At 41.9% G+C, this 25,478-nt stretch overlaps 1 protein-coding gene across 2 annotated transcripts in view; it reads right to left on the reverse strand.

Moving 5' to 3' along the window:
• Positions 1-25,104, reverse strand: part of LOC131076723 (O-fucosyltransferase 7) — a 36,569-nt gene extending 11,465 nt beyond the window's left edge. The window contains exons 1-9 of one of the 2 annotated variants that reach the window (XM_058014035.1): positions 24,652-25,104; positions 21,752-21,844; positions 21,449-21,548; positions 21,303-21,370; positions 20,851-20,939; positions 20,558-20,738; positions 20,303-20,431; positions 20,063-20,196; positions 19,576-19,789 (exon numbers count right to left, since the gene is read on the reverse strand). In XM_058014035.1, coding sequence (XP_057870018.1) covers positions 19,576-19,789; positions 20,063-20,196; positions 20,303-20,431; positions 20,558-20,738; positions 20,851-20,939; positions 21,303-21,370; positions 21,449-21,548; positions 21,752-21,844; positions 24,652-24,852 — 1,209 coding nt within the window. In that variant the 5' untranslated portion in view covers positions 24,853-25,104. Of the gene's footprint in view, positions 1-19,575; positions 19,790-20,062; positions 20,197-20,302; positions 20,432-20,557; positions 20,739-20,850; positions 20,940-21,302; positions 21,371-21,448; positions 21,549-21,751; positions 21,860-24,651 lie in introns of both variants that reach the window. The other variant, XM_058014034.2, reaches the window with a different exon arrangement.
• Positions 25,105-25,478: the final 374 nt, after the last annotated feature.

Raw genomic sequence — 25,478 nt, forward strand, 5'->3', positions numbered from 1 at the left:
CCCTTTGGCTTCAAACCAAAAATAATTGGCCAGCCTATTCCTCTAATTACAATAAAAATTGGGCATCTATCCCTCCCAAGCATCCCAAACTACTTTTACAACCCAACACAACCTCCCAACCTTGCTAAACTACATTCAACTTGCAGCCTCGATCAGGATATGTAATCACAGAATCAAAAGGAAATGTTATTACAGTGTTGAATAATAAAAGGAGCCTCAGCCCTAAAATAGTTCCCAGGGAAAAATAGATATCCAGCAAGTAATCCAAGCACAACATTCAGCACAATCCACCAACCCCAACTGGTTTTCAAATCATAACTGGTGTATGCGACAAGCAATCCTTAGGAACCGGACTTGGCTTTTCCATCATCTGCAGACCCAAAGTGATGAGAAGCAAGCTGATCACACCATTATTGGTTCTTAGGGCAGAATTAGAGAGTACTGGATAGAGCATATTCAAGAATGAGCAACTTGTTGTCTAGCTTGCTAAGAGGCATTTTGGTCCAGCATGGCCAATTAGATTCTTTACTGGTTGTGACCATAGATAAGCACAAGTGTGCTGAACCAAATGATCTTGCTATGCTCTTTGTTATTCTGCCAGTTCCTTCTATTGTTCAGCAAAAGCTACTTCTTTTTCCACCTGCAAATCCTACTATACACAAACTTGACAAAACTTTCCCTTTTACAAAGATAAGGGGGAGATTGGTGTCTCTTGTTGGTTGGTGCCTACAAGATTTGTAAGAGAAATTTTATATAAACAATATTTTGCTGTTGTTATCTCCCATAAGGGTTTCCACATTAATCATGTGTTCATCTTGTTATTGATATTGTGCAATTGATGATAATGTGATCGTTAAGTTGAAAAAGTAAAAGACTGTATTATGCCTCAGAAGGATTGAGAAACTTACAAAAAGAAATTTGAAACCAAAACTGCAAATTCAAGAGGACAATGAAGCCAAAGAAAAATTAACACAAAGTCTTGAAGAATCAGGAAAATTAATTGTAGATCTGAAAGTTCAAGTAAAAGAGGCAAAAATGCTTGACAAGGAGATGAGAAACCAATTGAAAGCAAAGGAAGAAGATTGAGAAAGGTTAGAGAACGAGATTGTTTCCTTGAGAAATGAACTAGAAAAGACATCTCTAAGTTGAACAAGAGCCTCAAGTTTGACAAGAGTACCAAAAATTTGGATGATATATTAAATAAACAGAGGTCACCATTCAATAAGACAGGACTTCTTTACAAAGAAAATCAAATGGCCAATAAAGAAGACTCTAAAAAGACACCAATGAGGTTAAATAAAGTAGAACCGACGAGGTATGTTGAAGCCCTAAAGAGTCTCATAAAAAGGGAAGAGGCACCAAAAAGGAGGAAAATCAAGTCCCACAGAAAATCTACACTTCTTCAAAGGTTAACAAGAAAAAGTTCAAAAAGCCCTTCCCAACAAGACAGCAACATATAATGAGGTTCCAATGTTTCTTTTATGGTTATTATTTTTCATGCAATCATTTTGGCCACAAGGCAATATTGCAAATATGTGCTCTTGTTGTCATTGATGTCAAACTTGTTAATCTGGATGAGCGTTTAGCTATAGTCTGTGGTCCGGATGTGGATTGGTTTCGTACAGTTACAGTGGGATTTCGGTATGCTCATGTAGATGTATATAATCTATTTGCAATGACTCCAAAAGGCTTATAATGATGTATCCTAAAGTTTCCGGAGCTTTGGTGTTGGCTTATTGGATCCATAGCTGGTGGATATATATATATATATATGACTATTCCGGTGTTAGTGTATAGGAATGCATACCTGCTAGTACTTTGATGATGTGGTTCGGTTATTACTTGTTTAGTGTTAGTAACATTGGTTGATGCTATCTTGGGCATCCACAAGTACTCTTAATGGTCCGCATTGAAGATTGTGTAAAGTTGTGAGCTTTGACAGTGATTGTCTTTTTTCTTGCACCTAACCTATAATGTTATAGTCTGTGCGGTTGCGTGTGGACCTATAGAAAATAATCTAGGATGGTCTGGAAGATGTGCCGACTTGATGTGTAGCCTCACGCGTCTCATTTTCCCTTCTGGATTCACATTGGAGTTTGTTTCTGGCTGACAGTTGTGTATTTACACATTACATCAGATTAGGCCAACCTAATTGGTGTTATTGAGGTGGTGGTTGATATATAATGGATGGAACTATTGTGGAAAAGGATGGAAGTGGAATATGTTGTGCGAAATATATCTGTGAAGCAGTATAGTGGTCCGGAAGTGTTACAAAGCAGACAAGAAGACAGTTTCAAATTTGTTTTGATTTGTGAACTGTGATCAACATTACAGTGGATGCGGTTCTTTACAACTTATTGATGTCTTTGCAGTTGAAGTACTACACCTTGCCCTGAAGAAATGATCTTCAGTGATTGCAAGTATTTTTGTATCTTTCCCTAAGGCTGTGCACCTTAGCTTTGCAAGTCATCTCAGGGGCAGTGAGCTCCTTGGCCCTTGGCCTAAACATTGTAACTCAGTTATTCATGTGGTGAGAAAGTTCTCACCGTGGTTTTTCCTTGTTATGATTTTCCACATAAAAATCTTGGTGTTATTGTGAGGTTGCTTTTGTGGTTTCACTTGTTTACTTTCATGCATGAAGTATATGATTGAATAAGTTAATTCAGTTTGAGTTTATGCTGAATCACTCCCTCCACCCTCTTACCATCCGATATTGTTCAACGGGCAAGAGGTTGTAGTGCACATGTGAGATATAATTATGGTCAGAACAAAAAATGGAAGTTCTTATGGGTGGACAAATAGGAACTATAATTCATTTGCTCCATTGGTAGATTATAATATCATATGCTACAAATGTAACAACTATTGTCATACAGCAAGATTTTGTAGAAAACGTCTTAAAGAACCTAGACAAAACAAGAATGATACCATGGACAAACAAAAGGAAAAAATTAGAAAATTATGTAGAAGGAAACAAGAGCAAGACAATCAAAATAAGGATAAATCTATGCTTGTGGAAACTGCACTCCATTAAGGAGAAGCGCAAATTCTGGGGGAGCTAATCATTGTATTATCTTTCAGCTCCATGGAGAAGACAATGCAAAGATCAGTTGATGCATGAAGGTAATGAGCATCTTGATACCATTGATTTTAGAAAGGGGGAGAGAGTTATTGGAAAATTGATGTCAAGAAGGATTACCGAAAGAGGGCGATCCTTTGTGAGAGTATGGAACATCCCTTTGCCATTGATGTTAAAGGTGGAGAGTTAGAGAAAGGAGGAGCATTAGAGAAAGGAAGAGCATCATGTTCATGTTGTTATCACAGGTTATTTCTTTGTAAGGTTGACATCAATGACAAAGGGGGAGATTGTTAGGAATATTGTTGTCATTAATGTCAAAGGGGAATTAATATCAAGACTATTTATTATTGATGTCAAATGAGGCTTAATTAGAAAGTATTTATTGAGTTTCAAAGATAAATACTTGAATTAAGGGTCATCCAACCTGTGTATTAATAATAAAATAAATCTATTTATGTGCAAAAGCTAGCCAACCTCCTTTGGTGAAATAAATACTTGGGGAATTAAAATAAATTTATTTATGTGCAAAAGTTGGTCGACCTCCGTGGGGAAATTAAATTAAAATTATTATTTCCAATTTAATACCGACCTCTTGGGTGAGAGAGCATAATTGGGGTATAAATAAAAGATGAAGCTGAGCTAAAGACATCAAGTAATCAAATGAAATATCTTTCAGATTTTGAGCAGACTTAAGAGCAGTCTAACAGCAGATTTTTGGAGGTAATTTGTAGCAGATTTGGAACAGACCTAAGAGCAGTCTAATGGTAGATTTTTGAAGGTGAATTGTAGCCGATTTGGAGCAATCTAATTGCAGGACTTTTAGAGGTGATTTGTAGCAGATTTTTGCACAAAGTTATGAAGCATATTGGAGAGAATATTTGAGCATATCCAAGAAGGAGAATAGAGCAGATTTATGAAGGCTTTGTGAAGACTCTATGGGCAGATTTATGATAACCTTATGAGCAGATGTTTAAAGATCTTATGAGCAGACTTTTGAAGAATTTAAAGGTGATTTAAGGCAGGATTATAGCAGACCTTTCAAAGTGATTTATATCAAATTTCAAAAAATTCAAGCAGATTGGTTAGAGCAGTTTTTGAGGAAGACAGACTTTGTTGTGATTGAAGTTGGTGCCTCCTATCAAAAGAGAATGGTGCCTCTTGCTGAGTTGGAGCTCAGTGGTGGGGATTGCTGTCTCCAATGGGTTGGTGCCTACAAATCATCACGAGGGGATTGGTGTCTCTTGTGGGTTGGTACCTACGAAATTTGTAAGAGAAATTTTATATAAGCAATATTTTGTTGTAGTATTCTCCCATAAGGGTTTCCACATAAATCATGTGTTCATCTTGTTATTGATATTGTGCAATTGATGATATTGTGATTGTCAAGTTGAAAAAGTAAAAGATTGTATTATACTGATTCACCCAAACACCCCACCCCCCCGTCTCAGTATAATCGTGTGCTCATCATGATTATAATCAATCCTCAATTGTAAGAAATTAAAAGCTCTAGATTTTATTTAAGGCTTTCATGGGAGAGTCAAAGTTGAGCTATTCTAGACCCCCCAAATTCAAATTGTCCATCTACAAGGATTTCATTCAAAAACTAGGTAAATCGATTCTAAACAATGGAAAAAGATGCAGTTTCTCCACCTCTACCTTCCAAAGATCATCAACAATGATATAATAATTCTTGAAGTCAAGAAATGGCTATGTGAAGCAAAAGAGCTGCAAGGGATTGCATTGGTGGCGAATGTGTGCGCCGCACAAAAGGAGATGGTTACAGTTTGTAGGGAGCTACAAGAACATGTTAAAGCCCATTGCACAGATCTTGGCAAAGAATCTTATAGCAAACCACAAACAAGGCATTCTAGAAACTTCCAACACTTATTCTTTTACAATGTGTGTTTGGTGCAAAACGAGATAGTTACAATTTGTAGGAGCTACAAGATTAGTCTATTGCAAAAATATCAACCCGCAAGCATTGAACCTTCCATACCGCTATCGATTTTGCATACCTTTGGTGGTGGGCGAGTAGGAGAATCAAGCCAAAACCGTGAAATCATTGGCCAGATTGAGTGGCCCTCTACTACTCTATGGGGTAGTTGGGAGATAAAAGCAAGCAGTTGAAGAGGTGAATTAAACCACGAGAGAAGTGGCAGATGGAAGAAGATAACTACAATATCAATATATCGGTTCCCCCTATAACCACTCGTAAGAGGAGATAACACAACTATCTCCTATAATCCCCCCCCAACCCCCCAAGAATCTTATCGTAAACCACAAACAAGGCAATCTGGAAGGCTTCCTATTTTTACAACGTCACCTTGATTTAAGTAAGAAAAAGTATGCCAAGTCTCAATTGGAAGATTTTCCTAGGATTAAATTCTTCTTGCTCAAAGCAATGTGCTTAGGGTTTGGTTTTGGTGGGGATCTTATGGGTATGGAAGAAATAACAATCCAAGAAAATTGATGGATGAGGAGTAGTTCTAGGATATGGTGGTATCAATGATCAAGATACCATTTGAAGGTTTTGCTAGGGTTTTTGAACATTTTTGGTCTTGAACTAGCTTCGCATTGTCAATTTAACATCAAAAAAGTTTTCCAAAAGAATAAACAATAGTTACCAAGAGACAAAAGACTATACCAATATGCTATTTTCAAGAAAAGTGGAGCCAAGTACTTGGAGAATATATAGTTAATAGTAGGGGCGCCTGGCTGGAATCCCTTTCCCCAATCAAGCTTTGTTTGTTCATATATATATGTGCAACATTAAAGAAAGTAAAACACTAAAATACATAAAAATTAAAAAGTTAACACTTTAAAGTATTGAAATAGATGTTGATGAAAGCAAAGATTAATTATAATGATATTTCATAACATCATGATATCAAAACTTATTTTAAACCATAACCACCTAAAGATGGTAGATAGACTAGGAAGGGAATATCAATAATAATATTTTTTAAAACATGGTGTGGGGGTCATTGGAGATGACTATTTTCAATCAATTGATAAAACTTCAATGCATCTACACATGTTAAGACATCATTCTTTCTTTTCATAATCTTAACCTAAGTCAAAGGGTTCGTCGAATTTCATCCTTGAAGTTTGAAATTGAATGAACGTTAATATAACTTTCATAAATCATTGAAATGTACCTTTAAAATTGAGCAAAAAAAGGCAAAGGCGTTTTCATTTAAACATATTTCTAGAAAACATTTTTATTATGTTTTGATAGATTTTTCTTATAAATAAACACCCAAATGAGCAAACTCAATTGACTCTAGGCACATATTTTATTTCAAGTTGATCTCATCTTGGGGTTAAGTTTAACGTGAGAGACAAATCATTGCAAGCATGAGGCAAGTAGTTGTAATTATAAACTATAGTTGTAGTCAATCAACGTTGCGAGAGGCTACGAGAAAAAACTAGTCTAGGGCTAAGTATTGAACAACCAAAAAAAAATTTAAACAATCTCCAACCTCCAACTACATCATCACCAAGTTGTGTAGCTATAGGCATGTCAAGCTCAACCTACCATCACCTTCTACCAAACCCCGCCTTTCTCAACATGCTAAATAGCTATAATGTGTTCTAATGGCTAAACAAAGTTAGTAGCTACTTTTCAAGCTCTATTGTTCTTATTTGTTGCTCATAAACAAGATTCTTTCAATCCGCTTTACCTCGGATTCTCACAACCATAGATGGAACACTCACAGAGTACTCGGCAAGTTTTTACCACTTTAACTCGCAGCAAAAACTCGGCAAGTTTCTATAAAAAACTTGGCTAGACTAAAAAAAGAGGCCCAAACATGTCAAAAAATTATCAATTTTGGTTTTTTCAGGTCAGTTTCATTCTCTTCATTAGAATATATACATGAAATATAACATTTAAGTATAAGATACTTTAAGTTATATTTCATGTATATATTGGCAGGATGTTTGAGAGTGGTTTCAGATCTCTAGGAGTTATAATGCAAATTCTAGGTTTTAGAAGATCTTTTAATTTTTCAGATAGTCAAATTTCAATAATCATTATGCTCCTATAAACATTCTCTTGCTCTCTCTATCTCACTCACTTTATCTGCCTCGAATTTTAGACCTATCTATCTCCCTACCATTCTTCCTCTATCCCCCTCTCTACCACACTCTATCTCACTCTCTCCTCTCTCCCCCAAGATCTAGACCTATCTCTCTACCCCTCTTTTTCTCACCCTCAGACCCCGGTGAGGGGTGCTACTCTCAACCTAATTTTAATTTGCAGATGCTTGGTGGCAAAGTTGGGGTGGAAATACCCCAAATCTCAAAAATTTTGCCCTCAGAATCTTATGTCAACCTTGTAGTTCATCCAGTTGTGAGCACAATTAGAGCTTGTTTGAAGCCATCGACACAAAGAAGAGGAGCAAGTTAGCTCAAAAACACCTCAATGACCTTGTCTTTGTGCAATATAATCTTTGATTGTGCGTAAGGTAGAGGAAGTAGTAGGTGGTCCACTTGACTTGGATGATATAGATCCTTATTGTGATTGGACATCATAGGAGCAGCCTCCATTGTTTTTCGAGGATGACATCACTGATTTAGAGAGGCAGGCTATGGAGGAGGAGGGGAGTGGATTTGGTTTGATGCTGGATGACATTGAGGAGGAATGGGATGAGGATAAGGAGTCACTGTCAATGCCACAAGCAGATGGAGACATAGCTGTTATCGGGAAAAAGTGTATAGTTAGTAATGTTAATTATCAAAAGTTAGTTAGCCGACGGGTAGGTAGTTGGAGTCGCGACGGTTGGGTCGCACCCCTTCGGCAGTCATATATTGTATCACCTTCGGGTGTTGAGACAGGTATTGTTAACAACGGATATAATATGAACATCCTTTGACATTAATGGAAAGCTTATTCTGGTACTTCTTTTATATTTGCATTGTACATTGCTGTTCAATTTCTGTATTCTTCCTGTTTACCCAGTGAGGTAAACATTTGGCGCCGTTGCCGACACGAACTCAGGACCGGAAGACACGGATGGCGCACAGACACAATGGGCCTACCCGTTGGTGAGGTGAATCCCGAGGTCGACGATGCCCAAACAGAACTCTATATAGGAGAAGACACTGCGACGAGAGAATTTTCGATTCTACTCCAAGTAGCCATTTAGACCCACGTGCGACGAGAGGCGGCGGAGGCAGGAGTCCCACCAAGTGCCGTGTGGACAGCGTTGGAAGTGAGTCCGGAGGTAAATCGGTTGATGAATCATCTCCCTCGACTGCTAGCACAAGCATCGTTGGCACAACAAGCTCGCCTGGAGGAGATTGCCCGGGAGGACCGACGCCAAGAAATTTTGCAACAGTACCAGGAACGGGAAGCAGAACGAGATGGCGCGAGGGGCATTTGAACCGTGACCCATACGGGACGGAATAAAGAACACTTACTGTAATAATTATGTCATATTGTTGGCATAAACTTGTCTTCCACATTATGAATGAATAAAAGTGTTCTACTTTTTATGTCATCAAAGCGGTCTGGGAATTAATGCCCAATACACTGAATAAAGACAAAAATAAGCAACAATATATAGATGAACGTGCAGTAGCCCAACGTGCCTTGATCCTTGAACAGCAAGCGGAAAGGCGACAGAGGTATAAGCGAAGAGAGGAGGAACGCTCCGAAGGGGACGGTGAGGCCAGAGGCCACCCACGGAGTCGGGAGGAGTTACTTGCGGAAACCCGCCGCAGGATAGAGTGTACCCAAACTCAGTTGAGGGAGTTGAGGGACTTGCCACACACACCAAAGGCTAGCAAAACTCCAAGGAGTGGGGAGGAGGTAGTAGAGGGAGAAGACACCGGGGCTGCCAGGAGTGTCGGAGGGACACCGGGGCACGGCGGTCAAGCACCCCTTATAGGATCTGACCCATCAGGAGTAGGACAACAGCCACCACCAGTGGTAAAAAGGCAAGGTATGGCACAAAAACAAAAACTTCCAAAGTTCCATGGGGATGGGAAAGAAGACCCTGTCCGCCACTGTCGCACGTGTGAAACAATTTGGGGAGCGAATGGTGTTACCGACGAGGACGATTGGGTAACACAGTTTCCCGCAACACTGAGGGGCGTAGCCATCGACTGGTTTTCGGATGCGGACAAGGCCAAAATTGGCACATGGGCAGACCTAAAGAAGGAATTTCAAGCAGAGTTTCGTCTCCTAAGAGACGATAATGAGATCGTAGCCGAAATCTACAGCACGAAACAGAGGAAGGACGAGACTGTCCGAACCTACAGCCGGCGGCTCAAAGAGCTGCTAGGAAAGATGGAGAACCAGCCGGCAGACGGATTGAAAAAACGGTGGTTCGTGGAAGGCCTAAAGAAATCCCTTAGACGAAAAATGAAGATAGTACCCCCTTCTTCATATTCGGACGCCTATAACAGGGCAATGGATTTAGAGAGTGAACAGAAGACGTCCAAGAAGAAGAAAAATAAATCCTCGACGGACGATGATTCCTCCTCGGACAAAAGTGATAGTAGTGATGACGACTCTAATCGGAAGGTACGGGCTCTCCAAAAAGATATGGAGCGAATGATGAGAGAGATAAAGGCAACAAAAGGAAGCACAAGCAAGGGCGACGAAGGGGAGTTATGGTGCACGGACTGCCGTACCGACGGACACACCAAGGGGTCTTGTCCGAAAAAAGCATTTTGTGATATTTGTCAGATTGCCGGACACCTTACCAAGGAGTGTCCGTACAATATGAGGACTCGTAGCCAACAGGTTCTCTTTGCAGAACCATCTGCGTCAACTGGCACGTCCCAGCCTGCGAGCAACAACGCTTCGTCTGGCGGCTACCGAAACAACAGGCGAGGAAGAGGCAATAATAACAATACGAATAATAGAAGCCGAATCCAATACGACGCTAAAGGGCGGCCGATGATACAATGCCGAGCTTGCAATCACTGGGGGCATTTCGCTAGAGACTGTACGGTGGAGGAAGCACCACAAAAACTTTGCAAGTGGTGCGGTCCCGGGGACCATGATGATGGCAATTGTCCCAAATCTGGCGTGAACCTGTTGAATGTAGAAACGGAGGATGCACTCGCCATAACAAGGTCCAAGACGAAAGCAGCCACTTATCCAGACCCCCGTACGGAAAAACAAAAGGCACTGGAGGCACGAGCGGAATTGGAGAGGGAGATGTTGAGGAGCAAGGGTGCACAAAAGATGGCGGGTACTTCTCGCTCTGAAGGAGAAACAAACATTATAAACCAACTGTTACAGGTTGAGATACCTGTCAAAATGAAGGACCTCCTGGAAAGTATGCCGCACTTGCGAGCGACGTTGTTGCAATCCGCAATAGTAACCCCAGTAGGCCAACCAATACATGGCAAGGACAACCTTGGCGAGACAGCAGCAGACCCATTAACCCTGACGATCAACAATGGTAGACACCCAGCAGTGGTGGAAATGGGTATATTGGGCACCATCCTGACCGACACAATTGTCGACGGCGGGTCGGGAGTAAATGTCTTGCCAGAGGAAACATGGAAAAAATTGGGTAAACCTACTCTCTGGCCGTCCACCTTTACTTTATTGGGAGCAGACCAACACGGCATCAAGCCGCTGGGCACACTCATGGCGCAACAGGTGACGATCGGAACACAGCCATTCGTCCTGAATTTTGTGGTCATCCCATTGAAGAAGAAAGGGTACGACGCCATCCTCGGCAGAGGCTGGTTGGTGGCGGCCAAAGCAAATCACAATTGGAAGAAAAACACCTTGTCCATGGAAAAGGCTGGCCGAAGGTATACCATTGACCTCAAAACTCAACAGGTCAGTGAAGAGTTGGCGTCGGAGTCAGAGTCCGACAGAGACGATACCGACGAAGGGAAGGAGGGCAGGGAACCAAATGATGAAGGCATCTTAGGAATTCAAGCCTGTTCTGAGGATGAGACGGATTCTTTGAGAGGGCTCTTCCATTGGCAAATGGAAGACTATGAATTATTGTACGGGTGCAATATGTTGGGGATCGAAGGACCTGACATGAACGAGTTTCCGCCAGAGTACGGACAATACAAGGAAGGGGATGTCCCTGTGGATGACGCACCAGCGCACAAGTTTGACAAAAGTAAGCCCATAAGGTATGAAGAATCCGCACTTCAAGTTACAAACCTTGGAGAACCTTCAGAACAGAAAAATATTCTAGTCGGCGACGACTGGAATCCCGTCTTAAAGACGGCGGCGTTCAAAATTTTTACAGAATACAAAGACGTGTTCGCTTGGACATATAAGGACCTCAAGGGGGTACCACAAGAACTCTGTGTACATCGGATCCCTTTGGTTCCCGGAGCCGTGCCCGTACGAAAGAGGCCATACAGAATGAACAAAAATTATGCGGCCAGGGTAAATAATGAAATTGACCGCATGCTGGAAGCAGGGATTATCTTCAAGGTCCAGACGAGTGAATGGGTATCACCCATTGTGATATCTTTGAAAAAGGAGGCCGATCAGATAAGAATCTGTGTAGACTTCAGGTGTTTGAATGCTGTCACAATTAAAGATCCATTTCCCATACCATTCACAGACACCATCCTCGAGGAAGTCGCGGGTCACGAAATTTATTCATTTATGGATGGATTCTCCGGATATAATCAAATTTCCATTGCAGAGGAGGACAAATTGAAGACCACCTTTATCGTAGAAGATGGCGTCTATGCATACAACCGGATGCCATTCGGGTTGTGCAACGCGCCAGCTACCTTTCAACGGATAATCCTCCATATATTCGATAAAATGTCCGTGGGAAACTTCAAAGCATTCTTGGATGATTGGTCCATTTACAGCACGGAGGAGGCACATCTGGCCGCACTTGGCGAATGCATGGAGAGATGCCGACGAGCCCGCCTCGCCCTAAATCCCAAGAAATGCAGATTCATGGTGCCTCAGGGCAAGTTACTAGGGCACATCGTCTGCAAGGCTGGACTGAAGACGGACCCTGACAAAATACGAGTCATTGTGGAGATGGAGGCGCCCGACGATGTCACCGGCGTCAAGTCATTTCTTGGACACATCGGGTATTATAGGCGGTTTATTAAGAACTTTGCCCAAGTATCATACCCACTTGATAAGCTGACACGAAGGGGGGAGCCGTACGTCTGGGGGATGGCCCAAGAAGAGGCTTTTCAAGAGTTAAAATCACGATTGGTGGGTGCGCCAATCTTGACATACCCAGACTGGGACAAAGAGTTCCATGTACATGTCGACGCATCCAACTTCGCCATAGGGGCCACCCTAGCACAGGTCGGCAGCCACGGGCTGGACCACCCAGTATATTTTGCAAGTCGACTCTTGTCAAACGCGGAGAGGAACTACAGCACGACGGAGAGAGAAGCCCTCGGCATGGTATACTCCGTCCAAAAATTCAGACATTATTTACTGGCGACACCATTCACATTTTATGTGGACCACCAGGCGTTGATGTATTTGGTGAACAAGCCAATCATCCAGGGGCGGATTAGTCGATGGCTGTTGCTGTTACAAGAATTTACGTTCAACATCATTGTCAGACCTGGCAGGAGCCACGTCATAGCCGACCAGCTATCACGGATCAAGTCGGGAGAGCCGGCCGAAGGCATTAGCGAGGATTTTCCGGACACCCATCTTTTCCGCATTGCCATCCTTCCTCATTGGTACACCAGTGTGGGTGAATATCTGTCAACATCAAAATTTCCGAAGGAAATGCCACCAGGTGAAAGACGGAAACTTGTATTAAGAAGCCGAACATTCCAACTTATAAATGGTCTTCTCTACAAAATGGGACCTGATCAGATCCTACGACGATGTGTCTTGGAAGAGGAAATCCCAGGAGTATTGAGAGAAGCCCATGAAGGGGCTGCTGGAGGGCACATGGGACCGGATACGACAGCAAGGAAGGTCCTACTAGCTGGCTTGTGGTGGCCGACACTGCATAATGACGCCAGAGAATGGGTGACAAGTTGTGATACATGTCAGCGTGCTGGGCGACCATTAAAAAGAGATTTCATGCCACTTAACCCGGCGCATGCTCAAGAATTGTTCGAAAGATGGGGGTTAGACTTCGTTGGTCCATTAAAACCGAGTCGCGCCCGACGATGTAGATACATTGTCGTGGCGACAGAATATTTGACCAAATGGGTCGAAGCCAGGGCGTTGGCAGACAACTCCGCCGTCAGCACGGCGAAATTCATTTATGAACAGATTATCACCCGGTACGGAATACCGATTCAACTGACAAGTGATAGAGGAGGGCACTTTGTAAATCATATTGTTCGACTACTGACAACCGAGTTCAAAATTTTTCATTCTCTATCGAGTCCGTACTATCCCAGGGCAAACGGTCAGGCCGAGGCAACCAACAAAATCATCGTGTCGGTAATTTATAAGTCCTGTGGGGTGGAAAAGGAAGACTGGGAAGAGCGTCTGCCTTCGGTACTTTGGGCGTACCGCACAACTTACAAAGTAACCACCGGGCAGACACCTTTCCAATTGATGTATGGCCAGGAGGCTGTGGTACCGATCGAATTCATGGTGCCAAGTCTCAGAATCGCCATTGACAACAAACTGGGTGACATGGAAAACCTTCGAGAGAGACTATACGCCTTAAATAAGTTGGATGAAAGACGAACGATGGCACAGTGGGTGACAGACGTGGCCCAACAACGCAGGAAATACTGGCATGACCAACACATTCGGCGGGCGAGGTTCACACCGGGCCAATTAGTCCTAAAGTATAACGGAAGGAACGAGATTAAGCCCGGCAAGTTCAAAGTGAAGTGGCTAGGCCCTTACAGGATCCAAGAGGTCGCCGCCAACGGATCCGTCAAACTCTCGACCCTCGACGGACAGGTAATCCCAGAGGGCGTCAATGGGTCGAAACTGAAAGTGTATCACCAGAGGGTGGAAGCGCGCAGGAGCAGCCCGACAGGAGGCGCACAGTCGCAGTCAGCCAATAAATGAAAATAAAAGAAAGGAAAAAAAAATTATTAGAAAAATTGGAAAAAAAAAAAAAATTTGAAAAAATATATAAAGGAAAAAATTGAAAAAAAAAATTTGAAAAAAATTGAAAAAAAAAAAATTTAGAAAAAGGGAGAAAAAGACCACCGCACGGTGGCCACGTAGTGGCACCACCGTGCGGTGGCCACGTAGTGGCACCACCGTGCGGTGGCCACGTGGTGGCACCACCCACGGTGGACACCACCGTGCGGTGGCACCACCGACGGTGGGACCACCGTAGGTGGACACCACCGTGCGGTGGCACCACCGACGGTGGGACCACCGTAGGTGGAAGCCACCGTGCGGTGGCACCACCGACGGTGGGACCACCGTAGGTGGCACCACCAACGGTGGAAGCCACCGTGCGGTGGCACCACCGTGCGGTGGCACCACCGACGGTGGGACCACCGACGGTGGACACCACCGTAGGTGGAAGCCACCGTGCGGTGGCAGCCGGGGTTATAAAAGCCGCACAAAGAAAAAAAAAAGAACACAACACGCACATAAAGCTGCCGAAGACAAAACACCGCGCGAAGCAAAGGATAAAACACCGCACGAAGCACAGGCTCCGCACGAGACGAAGTCACCGCACAGCCGCGCCTACACCGCACAGCCGCGCCTTCACCGCACAGCCGCGCCTACACCGCACAGCCGCGCCTTCACCGCACAGCCACACCTACCGAAGGGAAATAAAACGGAGAAGACAAGCTACCGTGCGGTAAAGGGAGAATTTTGGGCGGAGGTAGCTACCGTGCGGTAGAAGGAAGAAGGGGGATTCTGTCGTGAAAAAAAAACGCACCGCACAGTCTTCGCTCTTCGGTGCCTGGAGGCAGTTAGCCGTTTTTTTTTACTACAGCTAAAATCAAGAATCAGTTACAGGAAGCTAATGGAGTCTGCGGGAAAAAGAAACTGGAAAAAACAATTGCAGGATAGCAGCCATAGGAAGCCGGATGCACGTATTCTCCCTTCAGGTGTTCGAATAGCAGGTGGCACAATGGAAGCCAGGCAGAAGAAAAAGACACCACAGCAGTCCACCGCACGAGGGAAGAACACCTCCACTTCACAGAATATCACTTTTGAGGGATTGAATGGGGTGGAATGTCAGAAATGGTGGCAAGACACGCCGGATGATAATTTGGTGAAAACAAGTCTTCGCCGAGCAGGGGTAGAATGGGCTATACGGATGCCTGTGTTCGCCATTCGCGAGTACGAGGGAGCATTGCGGTATATGGTTGATACCTTTGATAGCCGCTCACGGACGAGCACATTTGAGTATCTGGGGAAGGATATCACCATATCCTTCAAACCTGCAGATTTCACCAGAGTATTTGGCATCCCAGGCATACATGGCAAGAAAGTGGACTTGAAACCGAAGAAGATGACACGGGAAGAAAAAGAACATTGGATTAAGCGAGTGTCCCGAGACTTGACCCCCGCAGAGTTGGCGAGCATCGTAGACGCCACGAAGGGTCGTGGGATGCGCAGATCCTTTGTCGCAGAGGGTCACTGGCGATGCATTATGGACGTCATCAAAAGCAGGTTGACAGGGTCGGGTAGGGCATCAGACATCGCTCTACCACAGATAGTATTGATGAACGGGGTGATGAACGGAGTCGTCTATGATTGGGCTACCTTGTTATCCGAGCGGATGTGCGCCTTCTTGATGATGGAGCAGCGCACCTTTTACATGCCCCACTATGCCATTGGACTGTTCTTGGAGGCTACGCGAGAAGCAGTGCCAGAGGCTGAGCTGGAGGTACGGCCACAGGGACCCTTGGCGGAGGGTGAACCTCCTATCATGCATTGGCGACATCTGGATATTGGACACTCTTCCGCGAAGCGGAAACGGGTATTAGAGACCACCGCAGCAGAACCAGATAGTGGGCGAGAAACTTCTAGCAGTGCAGAGGATTCCGAGGATTCAGAGGATGAGGACGACAGTAGTAGTCGGGCCACGGACGAGGGGAGGATGGAGCCCGCCGGAGAGCGAGTGTTGTTTGCACCACCCACACTCCCACTTGGCACACTTGTGGGGTCGTCCGCGGGCAGTACTTCGATTCCTGCATTTGGACAGAGCCGCACGCCCGTTACACTCAGGCCCGTGCAGCCGGCCGCAGCACCTTCCACCATACCAGCCGAGGCATGTACCGACAGCACGGCAGAGTTGTGTGGTCCACCGCAGGGAGGCGTGGCAGAGGAGATAGTTGAGACGGAGCCTCAAGTACGACTGGACGTCGTGGGATCCGATGCAGTGGTGACGGTTGCTGCCTCCTTGTTGGAGGAGCCCATCGCGGGACATGTTTCCGAGGGGGAGAGAGGGGCAGAGGTGTTGAGTGCAGTTCCATCCGTGGCGGCTATGGGGAGTTGGCTGACCCGGAGATTCCAGATGACAGTGACGCCACCCGTAGGAGCAGCTGTACTCTCACCTCGACGAGAGCCTCCCACTGAGGTGGTGGATCTGGAGGATTCCTCGGCGGAGACGCAGGCACCAGCAGAGGGACAGGTCCTTGGAGAGGATGTTCTGGGCCAGCGGGATGCAGTTGGTGTGGTTGAGGAGACTTTTGAGTTACCACGAGGGCTTCCTGTACCTACATCGGGGCTAGAGGGAGAGGATATTGAGGTTTATCTGGCAGATATGGTGACGAGGGGTCGGCGAGTGGTGGCCGCGGCCCAGACACGGTCTCTACAGCAGGTTGTGGAGGAATTAGAGCAGGTCCTCCAGTTTATGCGAGAGGGCTGTCCCGCAGCTTTCACCTCATGTTTTGAGGCACGAGGGTGGCCAATTACCCAGACGGAGGCGATGTTGGAGGCTTGGCGTGTGCCTCAGCCCGTCGTGGAGAGTAGGGTGACGACTCTCGTCCGGGAGATTGAGCAGGTTTATAGGGAGGCCTACTATACCTTACGCCAGACACAGCATAAGTCTGTAGTTCGCGAGGCTGCTCGAGTGGAGTTAGAGCAGGACATGGCTAGGCAACAAGCCTCGTGGGCAGCCGAGAGATCAGAGTTGGTCGCACAGCTTGAGGCAGCCCGTGCAGAGAAGGTTGCGGTGGACGCCCGTCTTTCAGAGGAACAGGGTGCGCGGAGTCTCATCCAGCAGGAGTTAGATGTTGTTCAGGCTCAGTTGGTTCGCATGACGGAGTCCGCCGATACCAAGGAGAGGGAGCTACTGGAGGCTGCGCTTATGGTGAAGACTGCCTTAGAGAAGGTGTTGGTAGCAGAGCGAGATGTGGCAGCACGCACCCAGCAGGTCTATGAGCTCCGCGCCTGCCTGGCGGCCCAGCCACCCGCATCTCACCCTTCGACTTCAGGGACGCTTCCTCAGCCCCCTCCTTGACTTTCACTTGGTTGTATATTTATATTACATTGTCTCCATTTTGTTGTTAGTCGTCGGAGACGACTTCTTTTTTGGGGGGGATGATGTTATCGGGAAAAAGTGTATAGTTAGTAATGTTAATTATCAAAAGTTAGTTAGCCGACGGGTAGGTAGTTGGAGTCGCGACGGTTGGGTCGCACCCCTTCGGCAGTCATATATTGTATCACCTTCGGGTGTTGAGACAGGTATTGTTAACAACGGATATAATATGAACATCCTTTGACATTAATGGAAAGCTTATTCTGGTACTTCTTTTATATTTGCATTGTACATTGCTGTTCAATTTCTGTATTCTTCCTGTTTACCCAGTGAGGTAAACAATAGCTTCATCCAGGATGGAGGATAAGCCAGCCATACCGAGCGAGGAGTCACAGTCACACCCACTACAGACTTCTAGGACTAGACCCTCTAGTTTTACCTCTCCCTTAGTTTTTGCTAGAGCTGGGAAGAGGAAGTTGTGATTGTAATTTGTAATGATGTATTTACTTTTGGTTTTACAAAAACTATTTACTATTTTGCTTCCAGGCTTCCAGCCATCAGGATTCCTCATGAGGATGCGATTTTGATGACACTTTGCATTTAAATATATCTAGAATCAGCTTGTTTCTTTTGTGTTATCATTTATTGACTCATTGGATGCATCTTCTCATTAAATTTTGCAAAAAAAATGCATTTTTTATTAAATTTAAGCATGTTTTTAAGTTGCCGAGTTTTCCTCGAGTTTTTTTCCCAGGGGCTTGGCGAGTCAAGCCGAGTTGCGAGTAGTCCAACTATGATCACAATTATGCATAGCAACAACTATTATAGGTAGGTAGCTTGCCACCTCTCCACATTTTTATTTTTTATTTTTACGGTTTTCTTATTTAGGTTTTTTTTTTTTATCTCTTTTATAAATTATTAGATTCATTTTAAATTTTTAATAAAAAAAATTTTAAGATATTAAATATTATTTAGATTGAATTTTTATTTACAAACTTTACATTTAGTATATTTAAATTTAATATTACTTTATTTTATTGTTTCACTTCTTTTTTTATTTTTAATATTGCAAAATATTTATTTTAAATTTGAAATTATTAATATATAAATTATTAAATTTTACATATCATTAACATAGTAGTAAATTAGTATTAGTATTTTTTTTTTAATATTGCAAAATATTTAATTTAAATTTTAAATTATTAATATATGAAATTATTAAATTTTATATATTAATAATATAGTAGTAAATTAATATTAGTATTATTTTATTTTTTATAATTTGAATTTACTATATATATAAAAACTAGTATTATCTACTTAAAATCTGTTTTATTTTACTTAAAAATACATTAAAAAAAAATTAGAAGGGATTATTTGTCTTAACCTCTACGAATAAGTGTTATAAATATTTATTGATAATTATTAATTATGAAAGCAAGGAAACCCATAATGGCTAAAAATAGTATCTATGTATTAAAATTTGTGTAATCTTGGGAAAGAACCCTAATAGAAACCCCTCTATTTAATCAAAAAATAATAATTTTTCACTTTTGAGGTTTGAACTGATATGAAATAGACCATGGGTGCGCCCATGGACAAGCATCTTCTACACTAGAGGAAAACTCTCAATAAAAGGAGAACACATCTAATTATCTGACCTGGACTAGTTATGGAATTATCCCATAACAATAGAAGCCTTAAGCTACCAAGGAGTTTGAATCAGATATCTCTATAGATTAGATTAATATTTTTAACATCCACAAGGCCAAAGATTGCATACAGGACATACCCTGTCATTTTAGCTTCTGAATTACTGATCCTTGCTATTTAATTTGATTATTAACTCTCCCATTTCTCAACACAGAGAAATTATACCTAGCTTGCCAGTAAACAAAGATGCCTACATATAAAGGCATATAGAACCAATTATATCATATGTACAAGCACATAGACATTTTTGCATAAGCACAACCATCCTGTATGTAAAATCAATTAACTCACATAAAAACAAACCAATCAGCAATTAGTGAAGCATTCACTTTATCCAATATCACAACATTGTGAAATACTCATAGTTCAATATTCAAAGAAAGTATTCGAAACGTGCATAAAATGACTAGGAAATTTACCAACCTTTTTAATCAAATTTGGAAATTGAGATTCAAGCTCAGCCATGCAAGCATCACCACCATAGATCTCTCCTGCAGCTATGTAGATTGGTGTGCTTGGTGGGTAGCCAAGGGCCCGGAGGAAAATGCCAACCTCCTTTGGTGTTAATGGACACAGGCCCTTAGCTCTTTGTTCTGTGGAATTTATCTCCTTGACCTTCCAATATGGGGTGTTCTCCCTACAGGAATCAGTGTTTAAATGAATTAGACTTTATCACCTTTAAAAAGTCTCACCAGCTTGAATTATAAACATTAATATTGTTTTTGGTTCTTCCCCTTTGTAGGGCCTTTCTAGGATTCTCCTCTAACTTTATTTGTAAACTGGTGTACTCTTGAGTTTCACTGACCTACTTTTGGTTATCCATCGACATTAATATAATTTCTTTCTTTCTTTCTAAAGTCTAAATAACACCATCTAACCCTAATAAACTATAGAAAAGTGAAAAGAGTACCTGATAGCTGTTAATTCATCAGCATCAGCAGCTGTGAGACCATGAGTACAGCCACTGAAAGCCAGCATATCTTTCTCATAGCGTAAATGCAAGGCAATGTATGGACCATAAGATCTCATCCTTTTTACCAATAACTGCAGATCATGTTGATATTTGCAGAATAATAGAAAATTACAAGCCTGCAATCATAAAAACTTGAAAACAGAAAAATGAGGTAATGTAATTTAAGTTTTAATTTACTTGTCCCATTGCTTCTATGGGTGGGGCAAATCGGAGAGCATCATAGTGGACTCGGCAACGCAACTTCTGGATGTCTGGGGGTAAGTTATTATTTGCAAGACGAGAATCTGATTTTGCTGCACGAATCACCTGTAAAACACAATGTTTCAGTTGCATGAGGGGCATTCCAGAACATAAATTCAATAGAGAAAACTAAAGAAACACCATACTTGAGCAGTAAATGTTTTAGTCCGTGATGATAACTTAGTAACTTACGCTAAATTCCTGCCACAAAGGAGCTATTTCCTCCTGATAATATTCAACACCAGACCAGCTTCGAAAGTGTTTTACTGCTTTGGTAACTGATGCAAGCTCCTTTGGAAGTTTTCTTACAATTCTGACGTCATTCGCCAGAGTATTTATAAAGTTCTCTTCATCAAAAACATCAGAAAAATTGCTGCAAGTTGCCCAATATTGCAATTTGTCAGATCAATAGTAGAGGCAAAACACAATGGTGCTTCTTATAAAATGATATCAAAAGCTTTCCTGTGAAAAAATATCTCACATACCTCGAATCTTGCCAGAATGATTGTTTGTCTAGCTCTGGAATCACTAGTGTGGCATTAATAATTCGCGCCACTGCTACCATGTCACAAATCTGTAAAATCAAGCCAACCGATGAAAATTTGACTTACTAAAGATCTTATGAAAAATGTGAATGGTGACATTAAAATCGTGTTTGAGAAGTTACATACAAAGGTGCTTAAAAGACAAATATCAAAAAATATGCACTGTTTAACACACACAACTTGATGAAAAAAGATAACAAAAGTTCCCATCCACTTGCACAAAAAAATTACATAGTTGGGCCAACACTTTCAGGTACAACATACAAGAGGCCATTCACCTCTCTCCAGTACTGAATTAACCTCATCACTCATGAAGAATATAAATTATAACAGCAAAACCAATCTTCCTATGAGAATAGAAGATGAAAAAAAATTCAAGTGCAAGCACTTACACCAGCTCGCATCTGGTTCAATCCTCCATTAGTGTGTACCAGTAAATACCCTTGAGATTCCTCGGGAGCTATAAACAAGGAGCACCTACATTCAGATCATAAAATCCAGGATTGAAGCTCATATATTTTTCACTTCTTAGACTCACCTTTATACGATTCACTTGGTTCTACACATGGCTCAAAATTTCGCCTTGGTGGATGCTTCCATAATTTCCCATATCCCGCCAATGTCTCCACGCCATCCAACTGTCAAGTCTAGGAGAGTGAAAACATGAAAAGATGCATAACTTTGAGGCACTATCCATGAAAATTCATTTAACCTGGCAATGGACAACTAGGTGGCGTGGCAACAAATATGGATTCCAGTAAACTTGGAAATGGCCATTCTTTGACCATTTCAAGTCGAAACATTCATAGAAATAAATCAGATGCAAAGCAGGATGAAGCACCTTTTCAGAAGATTGTGAACGTCTAGATAAATGTGGAGGAGTCAATTCCCTTGTCCAACTTAATTTGGTACTACTCTGCACTCCAAATTCACCCTGCTCAAAATGCAACTAAAAGTATCATCAATATAGTTTTTGCTGTTGAGCCAAAGGGAAAATACAACTTTTTACAATGCAAAAGACATTTATTAACCCTCTAATATTTACCACCTATCACAATTTTAACCATCAGTTCTGTTGCGTAGAAAGATCAGAAACTAATGAGAGATAATAGATCCATACTAATGGAAATTTGAGAGAAAGCATGGACAAGAAATTTACAAGTTTTGGAGAAACGCACGTGGATATTACCATACGAATATTGATTCTTGTGTATTCGATATTTATGATGTGAAAACTTGGATAGAAATAAATTCATCCTCATGTATCTACTCTAGAAATTCTAATTTGTCCTTAAGGTAGCGGCAGGATTGAGAAACACCTCCAGAAAATAGAATGAAAGATAAAAACATGTTGAAATGTCTTCTATGTGAACTTTGTGAGAAAGAAGTCGAATTCTCCTGTTTATTGCAGATTTACCAATTTTTCTGTATTGCAGGTGTCAGCTAAGAATTTTACCAGCAAGCATCCTGTCAGCATGATTATAGTAAATCATCTATCATAACCATTATCAGAATGCAAATGTCTGATCTTAAAATCAATCTTCAAAAATAATATTGAACATGTCCCCGAAATTTCTCTACGACCTTTAACTCGTTCAAAGAAAATAGTCACCACAGTAACGACTTAGTATTAAAATACTCCCAGAGTGTGAAAACCCCTACAAAAATAGCAAATATCTAAAGATCAAACATTTCACATAATCCTATTCACAGGAACCTAGCAGCAGAGAAATTGAATTGCAAGGAAGCCTCCAGTAAAGGTAACAAACAGCAAATCCTAATCCTACCTCCCTTGAACTCATACCTTGGATTTTATTGAGGAAAATCAATCACATAATTTGTGCTAAATTTTGAACCTCCTTCCCCAAGTACACAACTATTGAAGGTGTTTCCACTTACCCCACAAAAAATAATACAGCATAACATTTACATGCAAGAGATAATCAATATATCCCAAATTCTTGTTTTATCGTGGGTAATGATAGTGCTATTTTCAGGACTCTAACTGCAACTCAAACCTGTGCCAGGGACGGACAACTCCTCAGCACTTACTTACATCAGAATCCTAATCCTCGAGCTCAAGATATTGCAAATCTTGCTTGTTTAACTCACTCAATAGTGCCGTCAGATCAAGCTTGAAAGACCTTATATACCTAAAAAATAGTGAATTTTCTTCCAGTAGCACTTCACAAAACGCTATGAATGTTTCCCATCAGGTAACGTTTTGCATTTCAACCTATGCCACAGCAAAATTGGATTGCAAAATATTCTCTGCCAAAAATAAAAAACAGCTAACTCCACCTCCAGTCAAATCGAACTTCAGACCTCAACAAGAATATAAAATCAAGAGCATACCTTGGGCTGCAATTTGGATGGCAACTACTTTGCATTCCAAAGTACTAAATAAGTAATAAAAAATACAGCAAAACGTTTACAACCGGAAAAAATCACACTATTGCAAAGCTAAGCCAGCTTCACAGAAACCTAATACTCTGGTTTTCCATAAAAAAATTACAATTTAGAAATCAAGTCCAATTTACACTTAACAAACTTTAAAATCTTATTAAAATGTGACTAAACAAAAAATAATATAAATATTAACAGTCTTCTCTTCATAAACATCCCTTAGTGCTGAGAGAGCAAGCTTCAAGTAAATTCAATCAAGGTACGCATTATTCACGTTATGCTTTTTCCATATTGGGATATTTACTGTATTCAAGCAGGCGACGAGATTAAATTGAAAAACACTGTCTTAAACAAATACTTAACAGCAGTAATCCTACATGGGTATCTAGCCTCAAAACTGGAAGAGTTCATTAATATTTCCACAAGCAGGTTAAAATTTTCATAAGAACAAATCATTAACAAAGCAAGAAAAAAAATCAAAATGTCAGAAATCTTGCGTGACAAACATTTTTGAGTTCCTAGGGATCAAGCTTCGATGACATTACATAGCTAGTACAGCAAAAAGCAAAACAAAAAATAAATTACCGAGTTCTCTGCTAAATAAAGCAAAACAGCAGACACACAAACCCAGCCTCACAGCAACCCCTGACTTCCTACCTAGATGAAGAAACAGGTCACATTTCTTAATTTTGAAAATGTTGCTTGTTGAACACTCGTGGTGCCGACAGACCAACGTTCAAAGACATAATAAACCCAATTATATACTCCCAACAAAAAATACGCAACCACCTGGCTGCATAACAAAACAAGTAAAATTTACACTGACCTGTTGCAAGAAGTTTAAAAAAGAGGGTGAAAATTTATACAACAATATATAATCAAAATAAGGACAAACATTGATTGATAATTACTCTAAAGAACTAAGGAATCAAGCTTCAAAGACACTTCATAAAGAAATGCTTCTGAGAGTTTAAAGGACGTGGAACAAAAGAACCACGGCAGCAACAACAGCTACGGTAGCGACTTCTGGTGCATTGATATAGCCAGGTTAAAAACAAAGTTAAACGTCTATCTGAATGATAGTTTTGACAAGCCTTGCAAATTACCTAGACGACGTTAAAAGTTGTCGTTCGTCATGATCCCACACCTAAAGTGTTGCCAATTCAATTCGAGTTGCAGATTTACTTGGCGGAAAAAATTTCCATAAACGTGTTAAATTTCCAGCAAACCAATTGAATTACCAAAAGTTAACAGAGCAAAAAGAAACAGTGCTCAACAGCAACCCTCGTCTACGTTAGAATCGCGCCTGGAAGCTCAAAAGAGTTGAAAATATACCTTGCGATGCAGTTTGTGTAGGTCGGCCAAAGACGGGCGCGAGCAAAAGACCGAGTTCAGGCTTGGAAAGATATGAGTGGAAAGCAGGGCCCCCAAAGCGACCGTGAAGATGCCGCTGATCCAAATTAAGCGAACCAAGATCTGCGCGACCCTGAATCGAACCTTGCCCCGTCGACACTGCTGCGCCCTCTGCTGCTGCATACTATTCACTTCTTCTCAAAACCCTTGCCACTCTCGCAAGGGTTTCACCTCACCACAGCAGCAACCAAACAAGAAAGAGAAAAGAAAAAGATCAGAAGAATTAGGATCAATCACAGGAGTGGGAGGTCCAAGGTTCGAATCACAGTGATGAATAAATAATCAGGATATCTCCTTCGCCCCACGTTGAATATATTAAACCGAGCGATTAGAAGAAATAATAATCTGCGCCCTTACTCAACTGTCGAGCTAAATGCTCCCTGCGAGCGATTCCCAGACTACGTGGCGAGCCCTGGTTGGATATAAAATTTATTACCTGAAGATAAATACCTATTGAGTAAAAAAGTGAATGCGGTTCAGACTTTCATACGTTTTGCTTTACAAATCGAAGAATAAATTTAGTGAAAGCAACGGTTCCCTTCGCGGGCTGGGACCCACTACTGCTTTCTTCGATGGTCTCTCTTTCATTTTATTTTATATTGCTCCAAGATTCTATAAATAATGCTCTGCTCCTCTGCGTGAAGATAAAAGTCGTCGTTTTTTTTTTCTGTCAAATAACAGTCAGTCAATTCTTTAGACCGGTTAAACCTAGGTGGTTGTGACAATACCCAGGTGCACTGTTCGCTATC

Source organism: Cryptomeria japonica, chromosome 10 (genome assembly GCF_030272615.1).
Source record: "Cryptomeria japonica chromosome 10, Sugi_1.0, whole genome shotgun sequence".
Lineage (NCBI taxonomy): Eukaryota > Viridiplantae > Streptophyta > Pinopsida > Cupressales > Cupressaceae > Cryptomeria > Cryptomeria japonica.